This window comes from Camelus ferus, chromosome 4, assembly GCF_009834535.1.
Source record: "Camelus ferus isolate YT-003-E chromosome 4, BCGSAC_Cfer_1.0, whole genome shotgun sequence".
NCBI classification, from domain to species: Eukaryota; Metazoa; Chordata; class Mammalia; order Artiodactyla; family Camelidae; genus Camelus; species Camelus ferus.
The window spans coordinates 64,346,143-64,369,296 of record NC_045699.1 but is presented as its reverse complement, the minus strand read 5'-3'; the positions used below and the strand labels follow the sequence as shown (position 1 = coordinate 64,369,296).

General features: G+C 42.5%; 2 protein-coding genes and 1 long non-coding RNA gene across 3 annotated transcripts; 1 reads left to right on the top strand and 2 right to left on the bottom strand.

Moving 5' to 3' along the window:
• The first annotated feature begins 1,503 nt into the window (after positions 1 to 1,503).
• LOC116663395 lies at positions 1,504 to 18,908 on the top strand. Its single transcript, XR_004319645.1, has 3 exons — positions 1,504 to 1,564; positions 7,812 to 7,877; positions 18,896 to 18,908. It is a non-coding gene; the product is annotated as an uncharacterized LOC116663395 (long non-coding RNA).
• On the bottom strand, positions 8,804 to 9,733 carry LOC102518299 (olfactory receptor 1L6). Its single transcript, XM_006173217.2, has one exon. The coding sequence runs from the start codon at positions 9,731 to 9,733 to the stop codon at positions 8,804 to 8,806; it is 930 nt and encodes a 309-aa protein (XP_006173279.2).
• A 337-nt stretch (positions 18,909 to 19,245) lies between the features above and the next one.
• Positions 19,246 to 20,178, bottom strand: LOC102518541 (olfactory receptor 1L4-like). Its single transcript, XM_014555621.2, is given in 3 exon segments — positions 19,246 to 19,827; positions 19,830 to 19,955; positions 19,957 to 20,178. Coding segments are annotated over 3 exon segments (930 nt in total).
• Between the last annotated feature and the right edge of the window lie 2,976 nt (positions 20,179 to 23,154).

Genomic DNA, 23,154 nt, shown 5'->3' with positions numbered 1-23,154 from the left:
TAGTGATTCCGTCATATGTATATGTACATACTCTTTTTCATGATAGGTTATTACAAGATATTGAATGTAGTTCCCTGCCCTATACAGTAGGTCCTTGTTGTTTATCTATTTTATATACAGTAGTTTATATCTGCTATCCCAAACTCCTAATTTATCTCTCCCACAATTCCCCTTTGGTAAGTTTGTTTTCTATGTCTGTGAGTCTCTGTTTTGTAAATAAGTTCATTTGTATCATATCGTAGATTCCACGTATAAGTGATATATGACTTAACTTAGTATGATCATCTCTAGGTCCATCCACATTGCTGCAAATGGCATTATTTCATTCTTTTTTATGGCCAAGTAGTATTCCATTGTATATATCTACCACAACTTCTTTATGCAATTACCTGTTGATAGACATTTATGTCTTCCATGTCTTGGTATTGTAAACAGTGCTGCTAAGAACATTGGGGTGCATGTATCTTTTTTTTTTTTTAACATGTTTTATTGATTTATAATCATTTTACAATGTGTCAAATTCCAGTGTTCAGCACAGTTTTTCAGTTATACATGAACATATATATATTCATTGTCACATTTTTTTCTCTGTGAGCTACCATAAGATCTTGTATATATTTCCCTGTGCTATACAGTATAATCTTGTTTATCTGTTCTACAATTTTGAAATCCCAGTCTATCCCTTCCCACCCCCCGCCCCCTTGGCAACCACAAGTTTGTATTCTATGTCTATGAGTCTATTTCTGTTTTGTATTTATGCTTTTTTTTTGTTTGTTTTTTTTTAGATTCCACATATGAGCTATCTCATATGGTATTTTTCTTTCTCTTTCTGGCTTACTTCACTTAGAATGACATTCTCCAGGAGCATCCATGTTGCTGCAAATGGCATTATGTTGTCGGTTTTTATGGCTGAGTAGTATTCCATTGTATAAATATACCACTTCTTCTTTATCCAGTCACCTGTTGATGGACATTTAGGCTGTTTCCATGTCTTGGCTATTGTAAATAGTGCTGCTATGAACATTGGGGTGCAGGTGTCATCCTGAAGTAGATATCCTTCTGGATACAAGCCCAGGAGTGGGATTCCTGGGTCATATGGTAAGTCTATTCCTAGTCTTTTGAGGAATCTCCATGCTGTTTTCCATAGTGGCTGCACCAAACTGCATTCCCACCAGCAGTGTAGGAGGGTTCCCCTTTCTCCACAGCCTCTCCAGCATTTGTCATTTGTGGATTTTTGAATGACGGCCATTCTGACTGGTGTGAGGTGATACCTCATTGTAGTTTTGATTTGCATTTCTCTGATAATTAGTGATATTGAGCATTTTTTCATGTGCTTTATGATCATTTGTATGTCTTCCTTGGAGAATTGCTTGTTTAGGTCTTCTGCCCATTTTTGGATTGGGTTGTTTATTTTTTTCTTATTGAGTCGTATGAGCTGCTTATATATTCTGGAGATCAAGCCTTTGTCGGTTTCATTTGCCAAAATTTTATCCCATTCTGTAGGTTGTCTTTTTGTTTTACTTCTGGTTTCCTTTGCTGTGCAGAAGCTTGTAAGTTTCATTAGGTCCCATTTGTTTATTCTTGCTTTTACTTCTATTGCTTGAGCAGACTGTTCTAGGAGAACATTTTTGAGATGTATGTCAGATAATGTTTCGCCTATGTTTTCCTCTAGGAGGTTTATTGTATCTTGTCTTATGTTTAAGTCTTTGATCCATTTTGAGTTGATTTTTGTGTATGGTGTAAGGGAGTGTTCTAGCTTCATTGCTTTACATGCTGCTGTCCAGTTTTCCCAACACCATTTGCCAAAGAGACTGTCTTTATTCCACTGTATATTCTTGCCTCCTTTGTCGAAGATTAGGTGACCCAAGTTTGTGGGTTCATTTCTGGGCTCTCTATTCTGTTCCATTGCTCTATATGTCTGTTTTTGTACCAATACCACGCTGTCTTGATGACTGTAGCTCTATAGTATTGTCTGAAGTCTGGTATAGTTATTCCTGCAGCCTCTTTTTTTCTCTTCAGTAATGCTTTGGCAATTCTAGGTCTTTGATGGTTCAATATAAATTTTATTGTGATTTGTTCTAGTTCTGTGAACTATGTCCTGGGTAATTTGATAGGGATTGCATTAAATCTGTAGATCGTCTTGGGTAGTGTGACCATTTTAACAATTGATTTAACAATTGATTCTTCCAATCCAAGAGCACGGGATATCTTTCCATTTTTAAAGTCTTCTTTAATTTCCTTCATCAGTAGTTTATAGTTTTCCATGTATAATTCTTTCACCTCCTTGGTTAGATTTATTCCTTGGTATTTTATTACTTTGGGTGCTATTTTAAAGGGGATTGTTTCTTTACTTTCTTTTTCTGTTGATTCATTGTTAGTGTAAAGAAATGCCACTGATTTTTGAATGTTAATCTTGTAACCTGCTACCTTGCTGAATTCTTCAATCAGCTCTAGTAGTTTTTGTGTGGACCTTTTAGAATTGGAGTTTACTCAGGATATATGCCCAGGAGTGGGATTGCTGGATCATACAGTAAGTCTATTTTTAGTTTTTTAAGGAATTTCCACACTGCTTTCCATAGTGGCTGCACCAAATTACATTCCCACCAACCAGTGTAGGAGGGTTTCCTTTACTAGAAAGTTTTGATACCCCTGCCATGCTTAATCATTGGCTAAGAGCAGCCTGTATAAGCGTAGCCTTTGTACTGGGGACTGAAAACAAATACACAACCTAATTATTGAGAATTATATTTGTATTTGGCAGACACACTGAGGACATAAGCCCAGGAGACAGCCTCTCAGAGAGCTCTGAGGGGCTGCTCCAAAGAGCTAAGGGAGGAGCCAGGATATATAGGAGTTTTTGCCCCAAAATCCAGGTAGTCGGTACATCAAACTATTACTGTTAATTAAAGCAAAAGCGGACATCTCAATTTAATGAATTTAGCACTTTTCTATGTGTGGGAAGATGCAAGAGTCTGGGCTCCTTGAAATCATTCCTTTGATATGCACCTTAACTATTAGGGCCAGTATCCTGTCCACCCCCCACCAAATCCTGAATCCCTTCAGGGTGCACAGTCAGGGTGGCTGCAGTGGCTGATGGCTTGATGGCCACAACATCCTTTTTCACTAATATGGCAGGTGACATTCTTCGTCCACAGAACAAACCTGGTGATGGTTTGGGAGGGGCAGCAGCTGGGAGAGTTAGTCTGTTTTGCTCCCACCACAGGAATGCTGAGTTGTGCATTTTCACGCATCCCACAGCCTAAGCTTTGTGCCACGCAGATCCACTTCCCCACACACGTATGGTGAGCCCTTCCTCCATGGATTCTTTAGGCCTCTTTTCCTCGGGGGACACTTAGCAGAGGGAGGGTAGTGGGATGAACCTCCTTTGCCACAGTTGGTGTCCAAGTTGCAATTAGCGCTCCCCCTCTGCCTCCTCCTCTCTCCGTTCTAAATTCCTCCCACCCTCAGCTGTCACCTCTGCAGGTGTCTTGGGGGCTGACATGGCTCAAACCTTCTCTCTTGGGGTTCTGAGACCTTGATGAGCGTACCCTTCTCAGGCCAGAGTTACCGCCTGGGTCCATGCAGAGTTACAGTAGAGATGGGAGTACCAAGAGGTGCCCAACGTACCCGGCACTCAGTCTTCTGAGTTCCGCCTGGATGCCTTCTGGCCTGAAAGCAACCTTGCCCTGATGGTTGACTTTGCTCTTAGAAAATGGGTTCCTAAAATTGATGAACAAATATCTTTGTGAAGGAAAAGCCCATCTGGGCTAACAAGCTAAGTCACAAATCTAAGTGTAACAGGTGTCAGATTACTGATCTGAGTTCTGCTGGGCTAACTCGTGAATCTAAGTTAATAAGTGTCGGTTTGCTGATTCCCTGTTCATGTTTTTGCTAGCCAGCTGGATTTTCAAAGAGACATATCTGGCCTTGAAATGTTGGTTTGCTGCCTCACTGCCTCTACTTTTGTGATAATGATGTTGCTAAAGCTGTTCCATGCCTATTGGCCGAATACCCCAAGCTTGTACTTAACCGTATAAAATCTCATGCACACGTCTTGGAGGTGCTCAGAGCTTAGGAGCAGAAGTCCCTCTGAGCCCGCCGGCATAATAAATCTGAGTACTCCAACCCTCTGAGTGGTGCTTGTTTCTTGGCTGGCCTTTCATTTCCGTAACATCTTCATTAACCGGTCCTTTCCCATTTGCCCTTGTTTCTTTTAAAAATCTTCGTTTATCTCCCTCAAATTATAAAGTTCCAAGCGTTATCATGATCGTAACAACTAACCTTTTCCAGGCACTCACAGCGGGCCAGGCAACCCGCCACCTGCTTTACACAGAGAAACTCATTTGATTTTCACAAAACTCCGGAGGCTGGCTGCTCTCGAGTCCATTTCATAGATGAGAAAAGCGAGGTTTAGTAAAAATAAGCAGCAGAGCCACGATTTGAATCCGAAACCACTGTTCTCCTTGGCCACTTCTCTACAGTGTGTCATAGGTGTCACGGGCTCTCCTGATACAACCTGTAAGCTCACCTAGGTAATAACTTTAGCTTCTCGATGAGGCTGTGCCCTCCTTTTGCACCTTGCTTCAGGGCAGACCCTCGCAAAAACTCCTGGTCAGTTAAGATCCATTTAATAGTATTATTTTCCTCTAGCTTTATAAAGCTATAATCGACATAAAGAATTGTACATAATTAAAGTGTAAAACAGAATGACTTGATATGCATATATTTTGTGAAATTATTACCACAGTCACATTAATTAACAGCTATCACCTCCTTCATGTAGTTACCATATTTGTTTTGCGGTGAGAATGCTTAAAATTTACTCTCATAGCAAATTTCCAGCATACAATACGGTATTGTTAACTATAGTCACCATGCTGTGGCTCAGATCCTTGGAATCTATTCATCTTATGACTGAAAGCTTGTATCCCTTTGAAGGTTCATTGCCCTGTAAGCCCTGACCTTTGGCTTTGGTTTTTGTCATGCAAGTGCCTGACTTAAACTCTGATGGCCTGAGGCGTCCACCTTGAAGATGGCTATCTTGAATTAACACATCATCGACTAGACTAGATAAAGAACAGGGCTGCCTCCTTAATCCTCCACCCCCCTATCCCAATAAAAGTAGAACCCAGACTTATATAAGTTTCCTCTCCCTCTTTCTCTCTTCGCCCACTCTCTTTCCCACCCTTCCTCTCTCTCTACCCTCGACTTCACTGTGGCCCCAGGTGTGCCCTTTTCCCCAAAGTTTTCTGATGGTTGCTGCTGAAAGGTGTCTTGCAATCGTCGTAAGGACCACAAGGGCGGGCGATTCCAGCCACAACATTATTTGTCCATGGACTGTGATTGGCACAAAACATTCATAGAATCATGCTGGATATTTTCTTTTCCTCTTGAGGAAGATTGCTACATTTTTTTTTTCTTATCAGATTTCCTCTGGATCAAGTTTTTATTTTTTTTTCCCCTAGTTTTTCTTCACTCATCTCCTTCACATCCCACAGCCGTCATTTGTATATCAGAAGTTTGAAGTGAGGGACAGCATTCCTCATGGAGTTTTTGTTTGATGGTGAAATTATGTGAAACCCATTGGAAGTGAGGGTAGTGTGGAGAGAGGAGGGAAGGAAGAAGGAGGCTCAGTGGCATTTTGTTACCGTGGACATTGTGGAGGCCTTCGCTGTACTCATTGTAATTCTTAAGAAAATTGACAACACAGTGACAAGATCCTAAGGACAGGATAATTTATAGTGAATTCCCAGGAAATACTTGGACTGAACTCAGTGGGCGGATGTATGACCATATGACTATTTCCAATCCCATTATAAAACCTGGACTGTCAGTTGGGAAGGGGCCATAGATATATTTTCCTTTTTTAATTGAAGTATAGTCTGTTTACAATGTTGTGTTAATTTCTGGTGCACAGCATAATGATTCATTTATACATATATATATTCCTTTTCATATTCTTTTCCTTATAGGCTATTATAGAGTACTGAATATAGTTCCCTGTGCTATACAGTAGGACTTTGTTGTTTATCTATTTCATATATAGTAGTTAGTATCTACAAATCCTGAACTCCCAGTTTATCCCTTCTCACCCCCTTTCCCTGCTGGTAACCATAAGTTTGTTTTCTATGTCTGTGAGTCTGTCTCTGTTTCGTAAATAAGTTCATTTGTGTCCGTCTTTTTTGCTTTTTTTTTTTAAAGATTCCACATATATGTGATTTCATATGGTATTTTTCTTTCTCTTTCTGGCTTATTTCACTTAGTATGATAATCTCCACTTCCACCCATGTTGCTGCAAGTGACATTATTTTATTTTTATGGCTGAGTAGTATTCCGTCGTATAAATATACCACAGCTTCTTTATTCAGTCATCTTGTTAGCGTAGGCAGATAGCTAGGTATGAGCAGAAAGATGGGGACACGGGCCAAATGGCAGGAAACCATACATTATGTGAACAACAGGGGTCCTTGGGCAGACAGAGTAAAGGAACCTCGGGACTGATAAGAAGTCATACATGTTGGGGTGACAGGTGTCCTGGAGGCAGGCAAAGAAAGGTGGGAAAAGGCAGGAATCTCCACTGTCCAAATGTAACCTTTTGCTTATTATGCCCTCGTTACAATAGAATTAGCCCTGCAGACTAGAAGTACCCATCATGCAACAATGCCATGACACTTCCGATCCGGACTAAATAAGGACAAAAATCCCTCCTCCCCTCTGGAACGTGGAGCTGGGATGAAAATCAGGGAATAATATCCTAAATCCTTCCCTCTTCAATAAATATTCTACCTATTCATTTTTTTTATCCTATATAACCAACGAAACTCAGGGCGGCTGCTCACCTGAGCCTGCCCATTCTCCCTTTGAAAGCATACTGTCTATCCCTTAATAAATCCTCACTTTACTTTCTCAGCCTCCGTGTCTCATCTCTGAATTCTTTCTGTGACAAGACAAGAACCAAATTGCCAGCAACAATCTGTTGATGGACGTTTAGGTGGTTTCCATGTCTCAGCTGTTGTAAATAGTGCTGCTGTGAACATTGGGGTGCATGTATCTTTTCATATTAGAGTTTCCTTGGGATATATGCCCCAAAGTAGGATTGCTGGATTATAGAATAACTCTATTTTCAGTTTTTTAAGGACTCTTCATATTGTTTTCCATAACGGCTGCACCAAACTATATTCCTACCAGCAGTGTAGGAGAGGTCCCTTTTATCCATACCCAGTATTTATTATTTGTAGACCTTTTTTCTGTGTGTGTATATATATATTTATTCTTATTGACGTATAGTCAGTTTACAGTGTTGTGTCAGTTTCTGGTGTACAGCACAGTGCTTCAGTCATACATGAACATACATATATTCATTTTCACATTCTTTTTCACTATAAATGACAAGATATTGAATAGAGTTCCCTGTGCTATACAGTGTGAATGTGTTGTTTATTGGAGTTTGTGAGACTCCTCCTGTATTTTATAGCAAGAGACACTCTGCCAGAGTTCAGTAGGTATCTCAATGTACTTTTGATTTGATTTGCGTTTCTTTGATAATTACTGATATTGAGTGTTTTTTCATGTGCCTATTGGCCATTTGTATGTCTTCATTAGAGAAATGTCTATTTAGGTTTTCTGCCCGTTTTTTGATTGGGTCGTTTGTTTTTTGATTACTGAGTTGTATGAGCTATTTGGATGACTATTCTAGAGATTAAGCCCTTGTCAGTTGCATCAACTGCAAACATTCTCTCCCATTCTGTAGGTTGTCTTTTCATTTTATGTATCATTTCCTTTGCGGTGCCAAAGCTTGTAAGTTTGATTAGGTCCCATTTGTTTATTTTTGCTTTTATTTCTATTGCCTCAGTAGACTACCATAGGAGAACACTGCTGTGATTTGATATATTTTCATATAATGGCTGAAATTTATCAAGAGCTTGCTATATGCAGGACCCTGTTCCACATATTAAAACATACAAAATCAATAATACATATCTTAGAACACTTATTATATCATTTAGTCTTCACAACAGTTCATTTTTCATATGGAAAACTGAGGCACAGAGAAGTTAATGTACTTGCCTGAGATCACAGAGTTGGTAAATGGTGAATGTGGGCTTCCAGCTCAAGCAGTATAATCTTAGGAGTAGGGAACTGAAGCTTAGAGAGGTTATGTAAATATTCCAAAGTAACCTAAGAGTAGAAAGATGTGGGAAGATCCTGAGCTCACTTCTTCCCACACCAAAATTACAACTATTTACAGAGCAACTGTCTATGAGAATGACCTGAAGGCTAGGAGGAAAGATTTTCCCACCACTGAAGATATAAAGAAGGAACCACAACGAGATGGGTAAGAAGGGCAGAGATGCGGTGTAGTTAAGACCCACGCCCCGGGGTAGGTGGCCCACAAATGGGAGGATAGTCACAGTTGCCAAGTTTCTCCTCGAGGAGCAAGGGGTCCGAGCCTCACAATGAGGTCCCCAGCACAGGGGTCCTGCACCGGGAAGACGAGCCCTCAAAGCACCTGACTTTGAAGGCCAGAGACTGCAAAAGAAAAAGAAGGAGACTATGTGTATAATACAGTCAGATATCAATATCCAGGTCCCATTTTATTTCTTTTTACCAAAAAGCACAATGACCTTTGATAGCAGTTATCACCTCTCCCTTACTGAGCTGTAATTCATTTTGAAGACAGGAGCTACGGCTGCTATAGCTTTGCAATATTTTCGTAGTTGAGTGTAGTTCCTGGCACAGAGCAGGTGCTTCATGAGCTCTTATTGAATGAATGAACACTGAGACATACCATACAGGGGTTATGCTATGCCGTCATCCTCATCAGCTTTTTCAAGCCCTGTTTCATGTCCTTGTTCCTAAGGCTATAGATAAAAGGGTTCAGCATGGGGGTAACTACTGTGTAGATGACAGTGACCACACGATCTTTTGTCACTGAGTAGGTGGACGAGGGGCGGATGTACACAGATGTTATGGTCCCATAGAATAGTGCCACAACCGTGAGGTGGGAACCACAGGTGGAGAAGACCTTGTACCTGCCTCTCCCAGAAGGGAGCCTCAGGACGGCGCGGGTGATGTAGACATAGGAGACGATGATGAAGAGGAAAGGACTCATAATCACAAAGGAGCCCTCTGTGAAGGCCAACAGCTCATTGACGGAGGTGTCAGAGCAGGAGAGCGTTAGCAGTGGCTGGACGTCACAAAAGAAGTGGTGGATGACGTTGGGCCCACAGAAGGAGAGGCGGGCCATGAGAATGGTGTGGGTGAGTGAGTGGAGGTGGGACACCACCCAGGAGGCTATGACGAGCAGGAGACAGCACCCGGGGTTCATGGTTGCGGTGTAGTGCAGCGGGTTACAGATGGCTACGTAGCGGTCAGTGGCCATGGCAGCCAGGAGGAAGCTGTCAGTGATCCCAAAGGCCACAAAGAAATACATCTGGGTAAGGCACTGGGCAAAGGGGATGGTCTTTCTCTGAGTCAGCATGTTCACTAACATTTGTGGCACGATGACAGTTGTAAAGCAGATGTCCACCAGGGACAGGTTGGAGAGGAGGAAGTACATGGGGGTGTGGAGGCGGGCGTCCCCCCGGATGGTGGCAATGATGACCGAGTTGCTGGCCACATTGACCAGGTACATGGCCAGGAAGCTGGCAAAGAGCCACACCTGCTTTTTGGGGTCACTGGTCAGTCCCAGGAGGAGGAATTCAGTCATATGGCTCTGGTTTCCTTTCACCATTGCTGTCCTGCAAGTAAAAAATATGAAGGATGTTAGGTGTGTGTTGTGGTTTGGGGTCTTCAATCTTCTAGAGGGGATAGTGCATAACTTGTTCAGCTTGTGCATTACACAAGGGGGGGGTCATTCATGTAAAGCATCATATATTCTATAACTCCATACGGTTGGTGTTGACACACCTTGATTTCGATTCCAACTTTGCATCTGACTCATCTCGTTAACTTGAACAAGGTACTTCAAGTCTCATTCCTTGTCCGGAAGACAAAACTTGTAACACCCACATTCTTTGGATAAATGGTAAAGATCCTAGGAAAAGTGTTCAGAAAGTAATCATTTTGCTTGATTTCCCAGGTTGTATCTAAGAGATCCTTTTGCTCTATCTGGCCTTAGTTACTAATCACCCTGGTAACTTCCAACTGCCTCCTGGCCAGATAATTCTGGCCAGAATTTCTTTCTAATTCTTCTATGTAAGGAAAATAGGATATCCTACATTCTCCCTAAATAAATCACATAAACACTGTAGAGATTATATTCCTGAGTCCAACCCTTCTTGAAAGAAAAGTAGTTTGGAATGCATTTAGAAGTTTACTTATAGGGAGGAAGGCTTGACTTGGAGGATGGGGACCCAGAAATTTGACACTTCCTTCAGGGCAGAGAACTGTCTAGGGTGAGTGGCAAGTTGGAGAACTGTCTCTGGCAGATGGACAGTTTATTTACCCAACATTGAGCCTGGTGGTTTAGGCGGGTGCATGGTGTCAAGGAAGAAACAGGAACTAAAAGATGGATACTCATACAGGCAAGAAGAGTCCAAAGGGTCGTATTGTGGGCGATGGAAATGTGAGAAGATGCGGCATTCTGGCAAAAAAACACTGAGACATACGAATAGGATGGTGCTGAGGTTCAGGAATAGTTCCTCTGTGTCTCCAAAAGGCAAGAGCAGGGGAAACTAAAGGAAGGCTCCCATCTGTCAGGAATTGAAGCACTGGTCATCTATCTACCAAGTAGGAACCCAGTTAAAATGCAGCAAGACAAGAACCATTGGCACAGATTTAGAACCAGCTAGCAGCTACCTGGGTCGACAGTGAGAAAGCTGAGTTAGAGAGCATGCACTCCTTATGTCCACCCTGCCTAGGGACAGGACTGGCTTCAGAGACGACAACAGAAAGGAAAACCTGCTGATAGTGGTCAAATAACCCCAGATAAGGGAGGGTAGAGTTAGGGATGCAGATTTTGAGTTAGAGAGAGTCCACATCCTGTACTCCTTGTGTCCTCATAATCTTTCTGGTCCTTTTGAAGATTCAAAAGCAAACCTAAGGACTAATGATGTTTTTGATCGTGAATGAAACTCACTGCCCTGCTTAGGAGAACTCAGACTTTTTATTCTCTTACAACATTTTAACAAGTACGTGCATACAGTAGCATTGTTTTCTGAAGTGTCTCCTTTCTCTCTGAGATACCTCGTGCTTGGTCCAAACGAAAGGGACCACTAGGGCCGAGACAGCAGCTGGAGAGGTTTATGATGAAAGCACTGCCAAGGCAGGGTTTAAGTCTGTTTTACTCGCCATTATTTTCCAGTGAGTTACACGGTACCTGGTTCATAGCAGCTGGACAATGAATACTGGCTGATAGATTGAACAAGATACATCACCTCTGATCACCTCTTGCAAGACTGTGGGTTTTCATTAGTAAGTGGGAGACTAGTCTCCAAGGATCAGGAGAGTTGATGGGAAAAGTTTGGGATTTGGATCGAGTCTATATCTTGGACTGAAATATAAGAGCCAAGGATTCCACCAGGCCTGACAGAACCAGCATCGTCTGTTAGCTGACTTTACTCTTTGCTAGTGACGTTAGTTATGCTTTTCTTTCACGGCTTGATTGATTGGTTTATAATTCACTTAACACATTTTCACTGAATGCGAATCTAGGCACTGGGAACGCAGAAGGACCATGACAACCATTCTGATGTTTGAAAACAGCAGTATGTCCCCAGGCTTATTCTCCGGGTAAAATTTCCCCAGTTTCTTCCAAATCTTACCCAACAGGACTTGGCATTAAGACATTTCACCTTCTACAGTCACCTTTTAAAGCTACTGGCTGGCGTGGCTATAACTCCCTGTGTGATGGTCAAGTATTTCCTTTTGGATTGTAAATTCCTGGGGGGCATTTGTAAAATTTTAGGTTGTTGGAGATGAAAGTGATCTTAAGGATTTATCCATTTCATAGGTATCCAAACAGTGCTTCCTTAGGGGACTTAGAGGCCACCCCAGGAGGGGTTGAGAAGCTGAGGGCACACTGAATGGGAGGGACTCCAGGTCTCTCTCTTTAATCAGAGCAATTCTACTATCTATGTGTTTTACACATTGAATTACTTCATAAGAAATAGTATGAAGATGTAGCTGAAAACAACATAGTCGCTTTATGCATGGAAAACTTGAGGCTCAGAGAGGGAGTGACTTACCCAGTACCACCATCTTCTCTTACCACTCTCCTGTGTCAGCTCTTGGCTCATGCTGTTCTAAAGATGTTCAGAGGTCAGGGTGAGGCCATAGAATCTGGAGCCTTCTCAGTAGACCTTGGGGGATGACTAGGGGCTAGGCAAGCCCAACAGAAGCTGGGTATGCCTGACAACATCAGGGCAGTTACATCTGTCCCATCCCAAGTACAGAGCCTCCTTCTTTGGGGTCTTACCCACAAAAGACAAATCCTTCCTGTGTTATATAAATGGGGAAGGAGGAACAGAGAAGTGTGGAGACTGTGGCATTGGAAGTTCAGGCAGATGACCTGGTTTGTAGTCTCACCTGTGCTGAGTCGCATATTTCATCCTTATAAAAAGACGATGTTATGCAAAATGGTTTTTCAGTTCTAATAATTTAGGATTTGTAAGACTTGGGCATAGTGATGGGGTTGAAGATAATGGCTACATACTCAGTAAATAGATGGCGACCTCCGTGGTGGCCACTGGAGAGTCCAGGCGTCTTCTCCTCAGCCTCAATGGCCTTGGTGATTAGGGGAGGAAGGTGGGGCTGGGGAGGGAGGTAGAGTGCTCACACTGAGTGAGGAAAGAAAAGTTCCAGGTTTGGTGTGGGAGCAGACAGGACTCACCACACACTGAGAGTTTTGTGTGTATGATTGTCATCACAGACACTTCTCTCTCTCCCTTTAGAGAAATAATCTTTCCATGTAGCCTCAGGCATCTGGAACCCAAAGCTTTCTCCCATCCTCAGCTACCATCACTGGCCCCTGCCGATTTACTCAAATGATGAGGAAGAGTGGGGATCTGGAACAAGGTGATTGCCTTTCACCTAACCTCACCCCAAGGAGACAGGAAGCCTTTCCATCTACCACCTCCAGGGAGCTCATTAAGAAGCGAGGCTTGGGAGAAGAGTAAAGACTGTGGAAAGTCAGGATTCCGGGGTGACAAATTTCTTCGAATCTCTGGTAATTAGTGGCTTATTATTATTGTGATTTTCAAGGGGGTTGAGGTAGGTAAATAGAGAAGACTTAGACCGGGGCTGTCCCTGGGATGTTGGGGGATGATGTGTGGTACCGTGGAAAGGATCCTGAGAGTGAAGGTGCCCGGGTTCTAGTCGGCCAATTAGTTGTGATTTGGGGCAAAACTCTTAGCCTCTCTGAATTTTAGGTTTGTCATCAACAACATGGGTTTTTCAGTACCTGTATACCAGAGAGGGTTGCCTGGAGAATTAAGAGAATATGGTCACATAATAATAACCATTTATTGAATGATTATGTGGCATTTTATATGCAGCTCTTCAAGTGCAGTATCCTTGTTTTCATAGATGAGAGAAATGAGGCTCAGTCTCATTAAATAACTTCCCTGAAATCCCTATAGTTAGGAAGTGATGCAGCTAAGTTCAAATTCAAGGTTGTCCTGCTCCTAAACTCCACACTTTCTCTCCTTTGTTCTGCAGAAGCTGCACCTAGGAACGTCTTTGACGTCTCCTTCTCATTTTCTCCTCCAGCGTGCTAGCTCATCCTTAGATGCTCTACAAATTTAGCTCTTCCCCATTCCTTATTCTGGTATTGCTGACCAAGCTGTTCCTTCACGGGTCAAATGGCTCAATGAAGGTAGGGCCATGTCTTCTTTTTAGCCCACTGATGTATCATACTGTGTTTATCACAGAGTCTGGCTCATGGTGAGCATTCAAAACCATTTGTTAAACTAATAAATAATCTACGAGGCACAGTATTTCTTTTAAGAAATTTTGTGAAGAACTTAAAAAGTAATTCCAAACTGGATTAGTTCTTGCTGATGTACTATCAAAATGATGTTTATAAAGTGTTTTAAGTCTTAAGATTAAAAAATACATTAATGCCCAGAAATGGCAAACTAGGAAACTTAAAGATATTCCAACCATAGCTGATATAATGTCGTCACTGTATCAATCAGCTTCTTAGAATAAGAAAGCCAGGAAGTACTCTGAGAGAGCTTTTAGCCTTTAATGATGTTGCTTCTTTGATTAAAACCTTCAATTCATTGGCTCACTCCATACTATGTTAGAAATTAGAAACAAATATATCAATAAGACTGTGAGTCCTAGTCTTATAGTCTAGTAGGGAGAGTGTCATGTAATCATGTAATTACAATATGGAGAGATCAGTCTTATAAAATAAGAGTGTGCAAGGAATCTTGGAAGTATAGAAAAATGTGCATTGAAATGATTCTTGGATGAGGCCAGGAGCTTAGGGATGGGTTGAGAAAAACATTTAGAGTAGAAATGACACTTGAGCTGATGCTTGAGAGTCATGGGGGAAGAACGTTTAAGGCAGAGGGGCAGTCTGCTGGGCAGGCATACTGTGTCTAGGGGTCTGTAAACAGCCAAATGAAAATCAAGCTTAGAGTGAATATACTGGAGTGACCAGAGATAAGCCTGGAACGTTGGGCTTGTTCTATTTTTTGAAAGTAATTCAAACTCCTTAGCTTGCTATTCATAGCTTTGTGTGAACTAGCCCTATTCCTGTTTTTCAACACCTATAAGTACTTCCTGAGGCCACAGACATCATTGGTTTCTTGCCATTTGTAGCACCTGATTGCTATGTGAATTTTTATGTGTGTTTCCCTTGGCATCACATATTTACATAGCCTCTCCATCTTCACTTGCCTGAAAAACTGTCTTCCAAGTCCATCTTTCCTCTTACATGAAAGGCCACCATATTTGCTCACCTTTAAATGTGATTCATTTGGTGCTTCCTTTGATTCATATAGAACTGGCTTCTCTCCACAGTCACGTAGAGACTCCCTGTCTACCTGATGTGCTTTCATCTGTTCTCTGGCTTCATCTCCCCTGAAAGATGACCAACCAACTCTTGGAGAGAAGGGCTCATCAGAGTGGGATGAAGCAGACACTGTAGGTTGGGTCACCCAATATTCAATCCAATCCCCCTTCCCCTTGCCTGCCTTGAGAATTCAGACTGTGAAAGTTATACATTAGAGTTTCAGCCATTATTTCAGCTGGAGGAGGCCATGCCACTTAGTCTCATCAATGAGAAGATGTAAACATAAGTCATACATGATTGTCCCCTCTCTATCTTCCCCCTACCTTTTTTTTTCTTCACTAATTTCAAGCATTTTGGTTTGAGCTGAAGCAGCCATTATATGAAGAGTCAAGAGATTGAGACATATCATCACTGACATGGATATAACCCCTCTCCCTCCCAGCTGATTAAGCCATTGTAGTAAGGTTTTCCATTACTTTCAGCCAAATGTGAATCCAAATTATTCAGGGACCTTTGTGGGAAATTCAGAGATTAGTTAGAGAGATGGATCTAGATGGAGGAGATAAAACCTTGAGCAGAGTCCATGCTTCGGGTGGACACAGCTGGCTGTGAAAACGAGAGGCCATGAGGGTGGATAAAGTGTTTGGAGGTGACAGGTAATGGGTGAACAATTCAGGCAAGAGATATTCTCAGAAAGGTCCAGTAACAGGGAGACTGTAATAGCTCTTTTTTTTCCCTTCAGAAAAGAAGGAAAATCTACATTAAAGTGTCACCAGGAATGGTTCCTTCTGGAGGCTTCAGGGGAGGATCTATTTCCTTGCCCTTTTCTGTTCCCAGAGGCCACTGGTATATCTTGGCTTGAGGCCCCTTCCTCGTATCACACTGACCTCTTGCTTCCATCATCACGTCTTCTACATGTCACTCTGGTCCCTCTGCATCCTTCTGATGAGGACTTTTTTGTTTACATTGGGCCCACTTGAATAATTCAGAACAATCTTCCCTTTTCAAAATCCTTAACCTGATCACACCTGCTAAGTCTTTTTTTTTACCTGTAAATTAACATATTCAGAGGTTCTGAGAATTAGGACCTGGACATCTTTGGGGGGCATTATTAAGACCACCACAACTGCTAAACAATCTTTTTCTTCCACTACATTGGTAAAACCTATTTGCACTTTCTATTGTGTTTATTGTGAGATAGATCTGAGCGAAAAATCCAATAATCACCTGGTCTCCATAAACCCCACTCTGACTGGTCAACCCCAGTAGTATTTTGGGTTCCCAGAAATCAGAGAGACAGTGTCCAGTGATCACCTAACATCCAGGTATTTCCTTTTCCAGTGAACAATAAACCTGGTATAGGACTGCAGGTCTTTATGGAGAAGGCCACTAGGAAGATTTATGTTACACATTTTTTTGGTCCTCAGTCTATGAACTCACTTAAGACTTGGAATTGGTGAGGAGTTATGACTATATATTGTGATGATTTAAGTCAATCCTTGGTTTACCAGACCTTGAGATTTTTTTCTTATACAATTTAAGTAAGACTTCTGTGGGCTGCCTGTCTATTTCAGTCCTAGGGACACCATAATCACCTACTGCCAGTAACTCTGCAGGTCAATGCATTCTAATTTCTGACCTCTCTTAAACATTACAGGAACCATGCCTTCCCTATTTCTGACAGGTCAGTGCTACCACCTGGCCTCTCCTGTTCTGGGATGCTGTCACCTCCACTGACTTCTGGGAGCCCATTTTAGTGTTGTCATCTCTCCTATATGCCATCTGTCACTGTGTATAAAGAATATGCACCACAGAGGCTCTCAAGGACATGTAGTTTCCTCACCAATGTGTCTCTCAAAGCCTTGGTAGAGGAAGCATCCTCTAGGACCCTTCAGTGTGATATACAGTTAAGGGGAGGTGACATATAAATATACTCCAGCATTCCTAGGTCTCCATGCTTTCTGCAGTGTACCAGGGAGTTCCCAGCTTTACTCAGTGAAGCACAGGTTTTAGTTAACCAATTGAGGAAACTATTAGATCCACTTTCGGTTACTTGAGCTGACACGATGGACTCAGAATCTCCGGTGGTACCCACATCAATAAATTCAGCCTAAACCAAAATCATTTCACTTCTTCCCTTGACTAATATCTTTAGAACACATTCTCATAGATGTGACCCATTTTTCTGTTGCTATGATAGGTAACATCTGTTGTGTCACTGATGGTTTTGCCAAGCTCTGAGTTTCATTATGGGTCTGGAGATAATGAAGGGTGGTAGAAACCAATCTTGAGAAGAATCGGCATTCCTCTGCAAGATGACTGCCTTAGGAAAAGTTATAGCCTGTTAGGGCAAGGGGTGGGTAACTTCCTCAAAAGAGGAGAAAGGATGGCGTATACTAGCAGAGGAAGCTCAGTGACATTTGGGGTTTCCATGTACTCAGATTCACTGCAATCTACCAAAAGCTTCCCATTCCAACTCTCAGGAAATCACTCTTTTCCAAGCACTTCCCTAACTTTAATGTAAGCTTTAGTGTAATTTACAGCCTTAAATTCAATTTGCATTATAATTCAATCACCTACAGGATGAGATTCTGGGTTTAGTTTTTAAAAATCTTGATCCTGTGAAAGAAGAAAGAAGACTGTTTTTCAGGGAAATTATAAACTCTTAGCTTTCTATTTATGTATTGAGGTTGGAATTTAATTTATTTTTTAATTGAGTTATAGTCAGTTTACAATGTTGTTTGAATTTCCAGTATAGAGCACGATTTTTCAGTTATACATGAACATAAATATATTCATTGTTGCATGAGGTTGGAATTTAAAATGTTGAGCTTGTCATATTCCTCAAAATTCTCTACTTTATTCTGAAGCAGCCAGTTCACCCCACTCCCCTTACCCTATTTCCATAATGATGTCCTACTGCTTAGGCTCTTTGGTCTCCCAAGTGATTGTAACTACGTTGCCTATGGGTTTCACAGGTTAACAGTGTCCCATTTCCCGCTAGCCATGAGGTCATTTCTCCCTTCAGATCTAAGTAGACTGAATAACCAATTCCAGAATCTCATATTTAATTTTCTGTCTCTTTGGAACAACTTTTGATATGGAAACTTGTACCAGCCACCTAGAAAAACAGGTGTGTTCCTGATGCCATAAGTTTTGATACAGAATTTGGAGCTCACAGAATTGTTGAAAGAATGAGAGGAACAAAGTTCAAAGAAGCTTCTGCCTGGAGGTAAGAGAGATTGATACTGAAGATCTCTGTCAGAGGCACCAAAGCAGATGGCTCTTAAAATCTTGTCTGGAAGATGCTGCAACTCTTGAGAATCTCTGAGAAGCTTCCACCAAGTGCCTACAATGGCAAAGCATGTAGTTTCATGAGTTTCCACTGAAGACCTGGATAGAACAAAAAGGCCGAGTAAGAAAGAATTTGCTTTCTGGCTGACTGTCTTCAAGCTGGAACCATGGTCTTCTCCTGTCTTTGGACTCAGACTCAGAGTGGAACTATACCATTGGCTGCCCACCTTGTCAACGCAGATCTTGAGACTTCTCAGCCTCCATAATCATATAAGCCTATTCCTTAATTTTTATATTTATATTCCAGTATCCTTTTTGTATTGTTCATCTGCAGAACCCAGGCTAATACAGAGTCCAAGCAGAGATAGCGCCTATGCACAGGACAGCCAGGTATAGGATATTAGAGCACGAACAAGGGAGGAGGGTCTCCAAGATGAGGGCAGCTGCCATGAGATGTTGGAGTTCATGTGGAGTGAGAAAGAGGGCTTCCACGCAAGGGGGAAACCCAGTGTGGGGAGTCAGAACCCAAACAGGAGGAGACAGGTGTCACTGTGAATTCCCCAGTATGGAGAATCAAAATCAAAAAAGGTTAGAAGGATGTCCATGCCTGAGGGCAATGCAACATTAGGTGAGAAGGACATTTATGTGAAGTACACTCTAGAGAGGGGAAGTCAGACCCCAAAATGGGTGAGGAGGTACTGTGAAAGTCTGAGCAGGGTGAAGCTTGCATCCACATTGGAGAAATGGCTGATTCCAGGACTGGAGCAGAGAGAGTACAAGGTGAGTCTGGAATATCTTGATGTGATGGAAAGCAAGAAAGTACTTGAAGAGGGTACAGAAGTAATAAATTACAACTCACTGAATAAAGTAAGAAGCCATAAGTCTATACCAGTCTAGGTACATGAACAGATGGGAGGAAGTTTGATGAGGAATGAAATATTTACGTAATTTCAGACTACCTCCCCATAAAGGGTGTATTTCTTATTCTATTCTTTTCTCCTCGCCAGCTTTGTCAAGGCTTGTTTCATGTCCTTGTTCCTAAGGCTATAGACAAAATGGTTCAGCATGGGCATTACCACTGTATAAATGACAGTGACCACACGATCTTTTGTCACTGAGTAGGTGGACGAGGGGCGGATGTACACTGAGATGGCAGTCCCATAGTATAACGCCACAACCGTGATGTGGGAACCACAGGTGGAGAAGACCTTGTACCTGCCTCTCCCGGAAGGGAGCCTCAGGACGGCGCAGGTAATGTAGACATAGGAGACGATGATGAAGAGGAAAGGACTCATAATCACAAAGGAGCCCTCTGTGAAGGCCAACAGCTCATTGACGGAGGTGTCAGAGCAGGAGAGCGTTAGCAGTGGCTGGACGTCACAAAAGAAGTGGTGGATGACGTTGAGCCCACAGAAGGAGAGGCGGGCCATGAGAACGGTGTGGGTGAGCGAGTGGAGGTGGGACACCACCCAGGAGGCTATGACGAGCAGGAGACAGCACCTGGGGTTCATGGTTGCGGTGTAGTGCAGTGGGTTACAGATGGCCACATAGCTGGTCAGTGGCCATGGACAGCCAGGAGGAAGCTGTCAGTGATTGCACAGGCCACAAAGAAATACATCTGGGTGAGGAACTGGGCAAAGGGGACCTTCTTGTTCTTGCTCATCATGTTTGCCGGCATCCTTGGCACGATGACTGTTGGTAAAGCAGATGTCCACCAGGGACGGGTTGGAGAGGAAGAAGTACATGGGGGTGTGGAGGCGGGCGTCCCCCCGGATGGCGGCAGTGATGACTGAGTTGCCAGCCACATTGACCAGGTACATGGCCAGGAAGCTGGCAAAGAGCCACACCTGCTTTTTGGGGTCACTGGTCAGTCCCAGGAGGAGGAATTCAGTGATGTGACTCTGGTTTCCTTTTGTCATTGCTGTCCTGCAGGGAGAAAATACGGAGGAATGTTAGGCATGTGTCCTGGCTTGGAGTCCCCAGTTATAAATTCTTAGGAGTGGCTAGTTTAGTTGACAGGTGTATGGTCACACAGGTCTGGCTTTCCCATCAGGCTCTGTCACTGATTTACACTGAGCACGAAGTTCACCTCCTGAACTTTCATTTCCTTGATCCATAAAGACAGAAATGATGAAATCTCAGGCTATTCTGTTTTTTATCCAGGATTTTTCTCTTTTTGGTTTCCTAAAAATGAGTATCAGTCTGTCTTAATTTCTCCCTAAAGAAAACATATATATCCTAGAGCTGGTGCTCCCGGCTCCAATCTCTTTGTGGAATGGGTTTGGGAGTTTGAATAACAGTCATAGCAGGAGTGTCATGAAACTGGAAAGTCTCCGACACTCTGGGAGATGAAACTAGTTTAGTATGGGGACAGACCGCTTTCTGGCAGCAGGAGAGCATCTGTCTGGTTTGGTTAAACTGTTTATTTCATGCAGGTGGGTGGTATTAAGGAAGTCATCACGGAAGTAACAGGTGCCTATCTTGACAGTAGATTAGAGTTGAGTTGAGTCCTAGGTGGCTGTTTGAGCATGAGAACTATATAAAAGGTGCAGATATGCTGGCGGATAACAGTGAGGGGTTTAGACAGCAAAGTTCTGGCCTTCAGGATCAGAGTTCTTATCCTGGAAATGGGCATAGAGGAACAAGATCTGGAGAGAACAAAGCAGGACCCCCATCTGGGAGGAATTGTCACTCTGCTCAGCAATTTATAAGGGCAGGGACTCAGCTGCAATGGAACATGATCAGCACTCAATTATCTGCCCTCACACCCAGGATCAGATCCTGGTTATCAGCCAGAATGACCTGAAGCTGAGTCAGTCTCTATGTCCCTGGACTTGGGCTCCTAATGTGCATCTTTCTAGTATCAGGATCGGTGCCAGAGCAGAATGCAGGCAGTTATCTGCCAGTGCCTCTCAGTGACCCCCAATAAAGGGTCAAAAAGGAGAGTGAAAAGAAGTCTACACGCAAGGACACTGAGTACCGATGATTTTTTTTTTTTTTGGATGTTTTAAGTCCTTACATGAAATTCTCTGCATTGTTGGAAGGATCCGTACTATCTGCATCTCTGGAGACACTTTCCTAAGATGGAGCGGCATAGGTGTCTGTAGCATCTTTTTTTTTTTTTTTTTTTTTTCCCAGAGTGCTTGGAACTTTGGACTAAGGAGATTTCTCCTATTAGGAAGGGCACAGCAAGACCCGACTGACATGGGAGAGGCCCAGGATGTCACTTCCACGAGGGCATCTGGAAGGGGTCTGACTGCCTTTTCGACACTGTATCCCTGGTTCACCACCGTATCGTAAGCAGTGCCTAATAAAAGTACTGAACACAATGAGAGTATTTACCATGAGCTAGGTCTGTAGGATGACTTAGTCCATCTAAGACCTCGGGCAGATACAGATGAGGAAACAATTACAGAATCATTACAGAGATGTTCAATCACTTGTCCAAGACGTGGAAGTGGCTATAATTCCAACCCAAGCAGTTTGGTTTCTGGGTCCCGTTCTTAGCCATTATTCTATATTAACTCTCTGCCTATTAAATATTTCCTGATAGAGTAAACTCAGAATAAGAAACTTTGACAGCACTTTGAATGACCGGGACGTGTTGCCTCAGTGACCAGAATCAGATTCTTTGGATCAGGAGAATCAGGGGAAATAGTCCAGGATTTGGGTTCTAGTTAGTTACTTTCCAGCTGTCCTCCTTGGAAAGTCTTTGTGCCTCATTTATTTTTCTCATAGAAAAATGGAGAAGGACAATACCGTTTCCATTAGCATGTTGTGGGCATCAAATGAATGAATGTGTCTGAGAAGTGTTTTGTTAATGAGTGGGTGCTGTAGAAAGACTAATTATGTAAGTAATATATAATGCAAGTAGTAAACAATGGAAAATCATACTCACGTTTAATATATAATACCTGGCTGGGCTGGTTGAGGTAAAAGAACGTGTTTGTGTGTGAAATAGTTGGGATGGCCACTGAAAGGGGACCGAGATTGCAGCTGCAGAACAGGAGGTCTAAGAATTTCCTGGTGAGAGAAGGGGGAGGAACAGAGATTCTGGTGGGCTTCCTGCTTTGTGGGCCTGTCCTGCAGGAGTGACGGATAAATCAAGGGGCCTGATGCTGACAGCCTCCCCATGACCAGGTCACTGAGCGTGGTTTCAGATAGCTCAGCAAAGACCTTCCTTAGGTCATTTGATGTGGGATAAGAGACTAGTTTGCTGTCAGCTCTCCAGAGCTTACGATTATGTCTATGCATCCTCCTTGATGCCAAGGGAGGCTGTTTCTGAGCTGAGGCAGTGGGAGAAATGGAGAAGAGGGCAGCCAGAGGCAAGCAGGGCAGGATAATCATGTATGTGTATGTGTGACAGGGTCAGGTGGTCCCAAAGGCTTTGCCCAAGAATTTTTAAGTAAGAAGCGAAATGATGGAACTCCTATGTAACTCAATAGCAACAAATAAACAAAAAAACCAAAAAGCAACTAATAACCTAATTAAAAATGGGCTAAGGACTTGAATAAACATTTCTCTAAAGAAGACAGAAAGAAAAATACCATATGAGATCGCTCATATGTGGAATCTAAAAAACAAACAAACAAAAACAAAGCGTAAATACCGGACAGAAATAGACTCATAGACAGAGAATACAGACTTGTGGTTGCCAGAGGGGCGGAGGGTGGGAAGGGATAGACTGGGATTTCAAAATTGTAGAATAGATAAACAAGATTATACTGTATAGCACAGGGAAATATACACAAAGCGTTATGGTAGCTCACAGAGAAAAAAATGTGACAAGTGTGTATATGTCCATGTATGACTGAAAAATTGTGCTGAACACTGGAATTTGACACAACATTGTAAAATGATTATAAATCAATAAAAAATTTTTTTTTAAAAAAGAA